Genomic DNA, 10,470 nt, shown 5'->3' on the forward strand with positions numbered 1-10,470 from the left:
TTCATTGGATAACACTGTTTTCAAGAACTCACAACTAGGGTTTTCTTTAGTAACTGTCCAACTGTCCTTCAATGTGGACATGGCAGCAACTGCAAGAAACTAACATTTGTATCCTGTCTTGTTCTTTCTCTACCTCTGTTACCCTTCGTTGCCACCTCTCTCCCCCGATCTCTGCCCCCTGTCTCTGAAACACTCACCCCTCTCTAGATCCTCAGTTTGTGGTGTATCAACTTAAAGTCAAGATCCACACGTCCAACCCGGCTCACACGCGGAGGGAAGAAAAGCACATGCTATTTGAGTTTCCCCAACCGCTGCCCGTGTGTGGAGACATCAAAGTGGAGTTCTTTCACAAGCAAAACAAAATGATGAAGAAGGTTGGTTTGTTCCACCCATCACATGAGTGTCCCTAGTTTCCACCTGGATTTCCTTGGCTTCAGCTGTTATGGGGTTTTCAATTGCTGGTTTTTCAATTAATTGTGGTTAATAGGGATGAGCATTTTAAATGATTTCACTATTCAAATAATATATCATAATATTTGTATGGATATCCGGATATACATGTTTTAAAGAAATTAAACATATTTCTTACTTTAATGGAGACGTAATCGCGCGACTCGAGAGAGCCGGTGTCAGCAGAAGGGTGGGGGAGGGGTGAGAGAGGAGCAGGGGTTGGTGTGTGTGGCACGGAGGGAGAGCGAGTGAGAAATAAAGTAGCCAAACCGACTCGCGCTAGTTAGACAAACTTGTTGCTGCCATAGTTTATCTATCATACCATCTGGTAGGGCCTGTCTTGAAGCTAGCTAGTTACAGTAGCCAGCTAAGTTAGCTGGCTAGCTAGCTAAAGTAGCAAGGCTAATTGAGGCAATTTCGCTGTGCTCACCGTACTTGTCTACAACAACTCCATTCAAATGAAACAACAGCCTACCAAGGGGTAAAAGTTATCCATAACTGTGACAGATTTCGGTCATATGGATTCTGGAGAGGTCGCTTTTGATATCAGTGTACAGTCGCAATAAAAATCTTGGGGTGGGGGGTGGGGCTCTGGTTTGGAGATGACATAGCCTAATACAGACAGAAGCATGTCTGTTCCCAAATGTATGTATTCTCAAATATCTTATTTTCTCTTATGCTGTGTGCCCTGGACTGTCATGAATGATTGTTGATGACACTCCGACATTCAGATGAAGGGAATTAAATGCTCTATAATGCGCACCACAGCAGCACTCAATTCCGACAGCGGTGTGCAGCCTACTGCAGCTGCTGGCAAAGTAATTCAAAGCCTTTACTTTATCACTCAGGATGTAACTTTCCAGTGCTGCTATTTTTGCCAGTGGTGGAAAAAGTACCCAATTGTCATACTTGAGTAAAAGTAAAGAGTCCTTACTAGAAAATGACTCAAGTAAAAGTGAAAGTCACCCAGTAAAATCCTACTTGAGTGAAAGTCTAAAGTATTTGGTTTTAAATATACTTAAGTATCAAAAGTAAATGTAATTGCAAAAATATACATAAGTATCAAAAGTAACAGTGTAAATCATTTCAAATTCCTTATATTAAGCAAACCAGACCATTTTCTTGTTTTTTAAATTTACAAATAGCCAGGGGCACGCTCCAACACTCAGATATCATTTACAAACGAAGCATGTGTTTAGTGAGTCCGCCAGATCAGAGGCAGTAGGGATGACCAGGGGTGTTCTCTTGATAAATGTGTGAATTAGACCATTTTCCTGTCCTAAGCATTCAAAATGTAATGAGTACTTTTGGGTGTCAGGGAAAATGTATGTACATAATTTTCTTTAGGAATGTAGTGAAGTAAATGTCATCAAAAATATAAATAGTAAAGTACAGATACCCAACAAAAAATACTTAAGTAGTACTTTCAAGTGTTTTTACTTAAGTACTTTTCACCACTGATTTTTGCCATGTAATGTTATTAAAACAAAATCAGACAATAATAAGATAAATATTCCTCTAAGCGCATTGAAGTTAGTCAGGAGGGAATGTTTTGAGTTAATAATAATAATTTATAATAACAACTACAACAATCCTGATGTTGTGTTCAATGGGGTAAATACAGCCTATTTGTTTATAGCCACTATGCTGCATCAGTTGGGCTACAGGTGTTGATGCTTATCGCTAATAGCACATCTGATAATATAGACCATGCATAGGCTATATGCATGGTCCAGTATGTTAAAATAATTTAACATTTTTACCAATAAGTTATTGGGCCCATTTCTGGAGGTGGAAATTGTATTTTAGAGTGTGTCAGCATTTTATTTTCATAAATTCTGGGAGTATACTTTTTTTTAAGTCACCAGAACTGAGCTTCTCAGCCCTTCTTCATAAACATTTTCCTGGGGCCCCAGACCTCCTAAGCAAGGGGACTGGAATTTGTCAAACTCGCAGTTTAATAAATAAATGTACACAATTATCCTCTTTCTTTAAAAGCATGATGATCATGACTTTCTTACATGAAACGGGAGGTTAACTTGGACACAGACAATCGATCTGAGATAGACTTAAGTTTTGGTCATGGGATTTTTTGTTGTTGCTTTAACCCCTGAGCCTACCTGTTTGTTGATCATTGTAGCCTACTTCATCTGATTTATCCAGTTTTAATTCCGTTTCGAAATCTCCCACTTCACTTGCTATGCATGGAGCCTCTGACTGTAGTGCCGCTTTGATTGACTGACAATAACAACAAGCTACACGTGTGAAGGCTACCGATGCGTTATTTTTTTAATGGTGCGCAATGTTTAATGTAAATGTTTAATGTAAACGTCTATCCTTGTAGGCTATGTAGCAATGTCACATATATATATACAGTGGGGGGAAAAAGTATTTAGTCAGCCACCAATTGTGCAAGTTCTCCCACTTAAAAAGATGAGAGTCCTGTAATTTTCATCATAGGTACACGTCAACTATGACAGACAAATTGAGATTTTTTTTCTCCAGAAAATCACATTTGTAGGATTTTTTATGAATTTATTTGCAAATTATGGTGGAAAATAAGTATTTGGTCACCTACAAACAAGCAAGATTTCTGGCTCTCACAGACCTGTAACTTCTTCTTTAAGAGTCCTCCACTCGGTAACTGTATTAATGGCACCTGTTTGAACTTGTTATCAGTATAAAAGACACCTGTCCACAACCTCAAACAGTCACACTCCAAACTCCACTATGGCCAAGACCAAAGAGCTGTCAAAGGACACCAGAAACAAAATTGTAGACCTGCACCAGGCTGGGAAGACTGAATCTGCAATAGGTAAGCAGCTTGGTTTGAAGAAATCAACTGTGGGAGCAATTATTAGGAAATGGAAGACATACAAGACCACTGATAATCTCCCTCGATCTGGGGCTCCACGCAAGATCTCACCCCGTGGGGTCAAAATGATCACAAGAACGGTGAGCAAAATCCCAGAACCACACGGGGGGACCTAGTGAATGACCTGCAGAGAGCTGGGACCAAAGTAACAAAGTCTACCATCAGTAACACACTACGCCGCCAGGGACTCAAATCCTGCAGTGCCAGACGTGTCCCCCTGCTTAAGCCAGTACATGTCCAGGCCCGTCTGAAGTTTGCTAGAGTGCATTTGGATGATCCAGAAGATGATTGGGAGAATGTCATATGGTCAGATGAAACCAAAATATAACTTTTTGGTAAAAACTCAACTCGTCGTGTTTGGAGGACAAAGAATGCTGAGTTGCATCCAAAGAACACCATACCTACTGTGAAGCATGGGGGTGGAAACATCATGCTTTGGGGCTGTTTTTCTGCAAAGGGACCAGGACGACTGATCCGTGTAAAGGAAAGAATGAATGGGGCCATGTATCGTGAGATTTTGAGTGAAAACCTCCTTCCATCAGCAAGGGCATTGAAGATGAAACGTGGCTGGGTCTTTCAGCATGACAATGATCCCAAACACACCGCCCGGGCAACGAAGGAGTGGCTTCGTAAGAAGCATTTCAAGGTCCTGGAGTGGCCTAGCCAGTCTCCAGATCTCAACCCCATAGAAAATCTTTGGAGGGAGTTGAAAGTCCGTGTTGCCCAGCGACAGCCCCAAAACATCACTGCTCTAGAGGAGATCTGCATGGAGGAATGGGCCAAAATACCAGCAACAGTGTGTGAAAACCTTGTGAAGACTTACAGAAAACGTTTGACCTGTGTCATTGCCAACAAAGGGTATATAACAAAGTATTGAGAAACTTTTGTTGTTGACCATATACTTATTTTCCACCATAATTTGCAAATAAATTCATAAAAAATCCTACAATGTGATTTTCTGGATTTTTTTTCCTAATTTTGTCTGTCATAGTTGACTGTGTACCTATGATGACAATTACAGGCCTCTCTTATCTTTTTAAGTGGGAGAACTTGCACAATTGGTGGCTGACTAAATACTTTTTTCCCCCACTGTGTATATATATATATATATATATATATTTTTTTTTTACTAAGCCTTTTCCTTGTTAAAATAGGCCTATATATATCTTCAATTTTTTGTAATGAACCAAAGTTATAAACAGCACTCTGAAGTTTTAATTGGCTAGCTTACCTGGAAATGTGTTGAATCATCTTACTATGAATAACTGAGGATTTTCACACCTACAGTGAGGGAAAAAGGTATTTGATCCCCTGCTGATTTTGTACATTTGCCCACTGACAAAGAAATGATCAGTCTATAATTTTAATGGTAGGTTTATTTGAACATTGAGAGACAGAATAACAACAAAAAAATGCAGAAAAACGCATGTCAAAAATGTTATAAGTTTATTTGCATTTCAATGAGGGAAATAAGTATTTGACCCCCTCTCAATCAGAAAGATTTCTGGCTCCCAGGTGTCTTTTATACAGGTAACGAGCTGAGATTAGGAGCACACTCTTAAAGGGAGTGCTCCTAATCTCAGCTTGTTACCTGTATAAAAGACACCTGTCCACAGAAGCAATCAATCAATCAGATTCCAAACTCTCCACCATGGCCAAGACCAAAGAGCTCTCCAAGAATGTCAGGGACAAGATTGATTTTTGTGTATGGGTGGTCCCGGGGATCGAACCCACTACCTTAGCGTTACAAGCGCCGTGCTCTACCAGCTGAGCTACAGAGGACCTGGTGGCCAAGTACAAGTAACGTCTGACCTCTGTGATTGCCAACAAGGGTTTTGCCACCAAGTACTAAGTCATGTTTTGCAGAGGGGTCAAATACTTATTTCCCTCATTAAAATGCAAATCAATTTATAACATATTTGACATGTGTTTTTCTGGATTTTTTTGTTGTTATTCTGTCTCTCACTGTTCAAATAAACCTACCATTAAAATTATAGACTAATAATTTATTTGTCAGTGGGCAAACGTACAAAATCAGCAGGGGATCAAATAGTTTTTTCCCTCACTGTATGTACTGTAATTGTTTAGTTTTTCTAAGCCCGGCATTAGTGTGGTGATTATAACCACAATGATCTTCAGGCAGACTCCAGTACAGTTAGTCATACCTCACCCTCTCCCTCCACTATTCAGGATAAGATGTTCCACTTCTGGGTTAACACCTTCTTCATCCCCGGGCCATCGGAGGAGAGCATGGAGAAGGTGGAGAACGGGTCGGTGGTGGTGGTGGTGAACGACATGGAAGGGGTCCAGTACCAGCCTCCGGGCGGCCCCCCTCCCCAGGCCCAGCCCCCCCAGAGCGCCGAGTGCAGGGACAGCGGCAAGGACAGTCACGGGGACTACCTCATCCTTGCGCTCACCAAGAATGACCTGGACAAGGCCAACAAAGACAAAGCTAACCGCTACTTCTCACCTAATTTCAAGGTGAGCCATTTAAACTAATGGTTGTAATGGATTATTGTGGTTAAATTAATGAGGAAGGTACTACAATTCTTGGTAAATCTTTCACAAGGTTCCCTTTTCTGATATTATGGCTTTCCCTTTCTCTCTCGCTGCTTTAGGTGAAGTTGTATTTCACAAAAACCGTGGAAGATTCTTCGAATTCCGAGGCGAGCACTTCGACATCCATCACGCCGGACGTTAGCGACAATGAGCCTGACCATTATCGATATTCCGACACCACTGACTCTGATCCGGAAAACGAACCTTTTGACGAGGAGCAGCACACGCAGATCACGAAAGTGTGAACTTTTTTTAACAGCAAAAAAAGGAGAGAACTTGAATATGAACTAAAAAAAAAGAACCTTTGTCCCCTCCCTCCACAAAACGGCAATAGAGCATCATCATGTCAAATGCCAATTTTAGGTTAAAAAAAATGAATATCCTGACCAATATATAGTTTTTATTATTTGTACCATTCGCGAAGTATTGACACTGTTGCCCCGTGGGGAATGGTGCTGTTGTGTGTGTGTGTGTGTGTGTGTGTGTGTGTGTGTATGTATGTATGTATGTATGTATGTATGTATGTATGTATGTATGTATGTATGTATGTATGTATGTATGTATGTATGTATGTATAAATATATATATATATATATACACACACACACACACACAGTACCAGTCAACATTTTGGACACCTACTCATTCCAGGGTTTTTCTTTATTTGTACTATTTCCTACATTATAGAATAATAGTAAAGACATCAAAACTATGAAATAACACATATGGAATCATGTAGTAAACAAAGAAGTGTTAAACAAATCAAAATATATTTTATATTTCAGATTCTTCAAATAGCCACACTTTGCCTTGATGACAGCTTTGAACACTCTTGATATTCTCTCAACCAGCTTCATGAGGTAGTCAAAATTAACAGGTGTGCCTCCTTAAAAGTTAATTTGTGGAATTTCTTTCCTTCTTAATGCATTTGAGCCAATCAGTTGTGTTGTGACTAGGTAGGGGGGTATACAGAAGATAGCCCTATTTGGTAAAAGACCAAGTCCATATTATGGCAAGAACAGCTCAAATAAGCAAATAGAAACGACTGTCCATTATTACTTTAAGACATGAAGGTCAGTCAATACGGAACATTTGTGCAGTCGCAAAAAACGCGCTATGACGAACTGGCTCTCATGAGGACCGCGACAGGAATGGAAGACAGAGAGTTACCTCTGCTGCGGAGGATAAGTTCATTAGAGTTACCAGCCTCAGAAATTGCAGCCCAAATAAATGCTTCACAGAGTTCAAGTAACAGACACATCTCAACATCAACTGTTCAGAGGGGACTGTGTGAATCAGGCCTTCATGGTCGAATTGCTGCAAAGAAACCACTACTAAAGGACACCAATAAGAAGAAGAGACTTGCTTTGGCCAAGAAACACGAGCAATGGACATTAGACCGGTGGAAATTTGAAATTTGGTTTGGGTTCTAACCGCCGTGTCTTTGTGAGACGCTGTGTGGGTGAAAGGATGATCTCCGCATGTGTGTTTCCCACCATAAAGCATGGAGGAGGAGGTGTTATGGTGTGGGGGTGCTTTGTTGGTGACGCTGTCTGTGATTTATTTAGAATTCAAGGCACACTTAACCAGCATGGCTACCACAGCATTCTACAGCGATACGCCATCCCATCTGGTTTGGGCTTAATGGGACTATCATTTGTTTTTAAACAGGACAATGACCCAACACACCTCCAGGCTGTGTAAGGGCTATTTGACCAAGAAGGAGAGTGATGGAGTGCTGTATCAGATGACCTGGCCGCCACAATCACCCGACCTCAACCCAATTGAGATGCTTTGGGATGAGTTGGACCGCAGAGTGAAGGAAAAGCAGCCAACAAGTGCTCAGCTTATGTAGGAACTCCTTCAAGACAGTTGGAAAAGCATTCCTCATGAAGCTGGTTGAGAGAATGCAGAGAGTGTGCAAAGCTGTCATCAAGGAAAAGGGTGGCTACTTTGAGGTATCTAAAATATTTTAACACTTTTTTGGTTACTACATGACTCCTTATGTGTTCCGTCATAGTTTTGATGTCTTCACTATTATTCTACAATGTAGAAAATATAAATAATTAAGAAAAACCCTTGAATTAGTAGGTGTTTCCAAACTTTTTACTGGTACTGTGTTTTATATATGTGTGTATATATATATATATATATCTCACTACATGACCAAAAGTATGTGGACATTCCAAAATCATGGGCATTAATATGGAGTTGGTCCCCCCTTTGCTGCTATAACAGCCTCCACTCTTCTGGGAAGGCTTTCCACTAGATATTGGAACATTGCTGTGGGGACTTGCTTCCATTCAGCCACAAGAGCATTAGTGACGTCAGGCTCTGATGTTGGGCGATTAGGCTTGGCTCGCAGTCGGCATTCCAATTCATCCCAAAGGTGTTCGATGGGGTTGGAAGCACAGCATCGTCTAGAATATCATTGTATGCTGTAGCATTAATATTTCCCTTCACTGGAACTAAGGGGCCTAGCCTGAACCATGGAAAAACAGCCCCAGACCATTATTTCTCCTCCACAGAACTTTACAGTTAGCACTATGCATTGGGGCAGCTACTGTTCTCCTGGCATTCTCCAAACCCAGATTCGTCCATCGGACTGCCAGATGAACGCGTTTCCACTGCTCCAGAGTCCAATGGTGGCAAGCTTTACCCCACTCCAGCCGACGCTTGGCATTGCGCATGATGTTCTTAGGCTTGTGTGCGGCTGCTCGGCCATGGAAACTCTGTAGCTCAATGTGGTCCTCTGTAGCTCAATTGGTAGAGCATGGCGCTTGTAACGCCAGAGTAGTGGGTTCGATCCCCGGGACCACCCATACGTAACAATGTATGCGCACATGACTGTAAGTCGCTTTGGATAAAAGCGTCTGCTAAATGGCATATTATTATTATTTATGGAAACCCATTTCATGAATCTCCCGACGAACAGTTATTGTGCTGACGTTGCTTCCAGAGGCAGTTTGGAACTCGGTAGTGAGTGTTGCAACCCAGGACAGACGATTTTTACGCGCTTCAACACTCGGCGGTCCCGTTCTGTGAGCTTGTGTGGCCTACCACTTCGCGGCTGAGCCATTGTTGCTCCTATACGTTTCCACTTCACAATAACAGCACTTACAGTTGACCGGAGCAGCTCAAGTAGGGCAGACATTTGACGAAATTACTTGTTGGAAAGGTGGCATCCTATGACGGTGCCATGTTGAAAGCTTTTCAGTAAGGCCATTCTACTGCCAATGTTTGTCTATGGAGATTGCATGGCTGTGTGCTTGATTTGATACACCTGTCAGCAACGGGTGTTGCTGAAATAGCCGAATCCACTAATTTGAAAGTGTGTCCACATACTTTTTTGTATATGTGTGTGTGTGTGTGTGTGTGTGTGTGTGTGTGTGTGTGTAGTGCTTAATTTGAGCCGGATCCTGCCGGAACAGGATCCGGCACCTCTCCGTTTTGGACTGTTTTATTCCGTAACCTATTTGGCCGGATCCGGTAACTAACATTGCATGAAAAATAATTGTCACTTTTTTCAATGTAGAAGTTCTAGCAAAAGTGATCAAAGTTCATTCGAGTTGTCAATTCGTTAATTATCATGTCCCCACAAAAAACGTAATGTGAAAAAGTAAATTTTCAGCCACGGTCTAATATTCTAAGAGTTGATTCGGTTTGGGCCGGCCTGGGTTTATGGTTTGCGCAACATTGTAACCTATGATTGAGACCAATGCGTGGCTTTGTGAGAAGCGCACCAGTATCTCTCACATAACTACAATGAGATTCACTTTATATATGATGTCTCTCCCTCTCTGCTCTGATATATATGAGCCTGCAACTCTCATCTCTCCAGTGTTGCACTTCATCATTTATTTCCTTATAGAATCGGGCGAAGGGTTCTGAAGCAACTGCAGCACCTCTGATCAATTGAAATACATTTGCCAAAGTTATATAATTACTACTGTCTGTTTAGAAATAAATGAAATAATTCAGAATAGCCTACTACATCACAAGAAGGCCTATAATTTAGCTACAGAGGGTCAATGGCTTCTTTAAAAAAATTACCTTGCTGTGGATTGTAGCCCAATAACAAGGAATAGCCTAAAGTCGGGAACGCGGCGGCAAATCTGTCAGTGAAAAACCAGCATGCAGACAAAAGAGGCCTTTCGCAATAATTCAAATACCATCGAGGGAAAACACAGGTTGGAAAGAAAATGGCTCCTGCTGAAAAGAGAAGACTATGCTGTAGGCTACCAAAATATTTGATCAACTTCCAAATATTGTTTTACAAATTAAAACGAGAGATAGGCTTTTGGCACGAGCCCATCGGCCATCACCAGTGAGTGAGCTGAGCATCATTGGGTGGGTCAGTGAAACTGGAAAGCATTTTTAGGACTATAATAATCTTGTAGCCTACAATATGTCTCTCCACACACCTAGGCCTAGGTTATTGATGGATTCAAGACAAGGTCGTTTTTATTGATCTCAGATTCTCAGTGTCAAAGTAGCCAGCCATTTTTATCATGTGTGTGGTATTAAAAACGATTATGCCAAAGTCTCCAGTCATGTAAAATGATGTATAATTGCATGAAATGCGT

At 41.3% G+C, this 10,470-nt stretch overlaps 1 protein-coding gene across 4 annotated transcripts in view; it reads left to right on the forward strand.

Moving 5' to 3' along the window:
- LOC121570941 (phosphatidylinositol 3,4,5-trisphosphate 3-phosphatase and dual-specificity protein phosphatase PTEN-like) overlaps positions 1–6,131 on the forward strand; it is a 30,923-nt gene extending 24,792 nt beyond the window's left edge. For all 4 annotated transcript variants that reach the window (XM_041882217.2, XM_041882218.2, XM_045221959.1 and 1 more), the window contains 3 exons: positions 208–374; positions 5,516–5,806; positions 5,944–6,131. In XM_041882217.2, the coding sequence (XP_041738151.2) occupies positions 208–374; positions 5,516–5,806; positions 5,944–6,129 (644 nt within the window). In that variant the 3' untranslated portion in view covers positions 6,130–6,131. The remainder of the gene's footprint in view (positions 1–207; positions 375–5,515; positions 5,807–5,943) is intronic.
- Positions 6,132–10,470: the final 4,339 nt, after the last annotated feature.

This window comes from Coregonus clupeaformis, chromosome 1 (genome assembly GCF_020615455.1).
Source record: "Coregonus clupeaformis isolate EN_2021a chromosome 1, ASM2061545v1, whole genome shotgun sequence".
In the NCBI taxonomy this organism is placed as follows: Eukaryota; Metazoa; Chordata; class Actinopteri; order Salmoniformes; family Salmonidae; genus Coregonus; species Coregonus clupeaformis.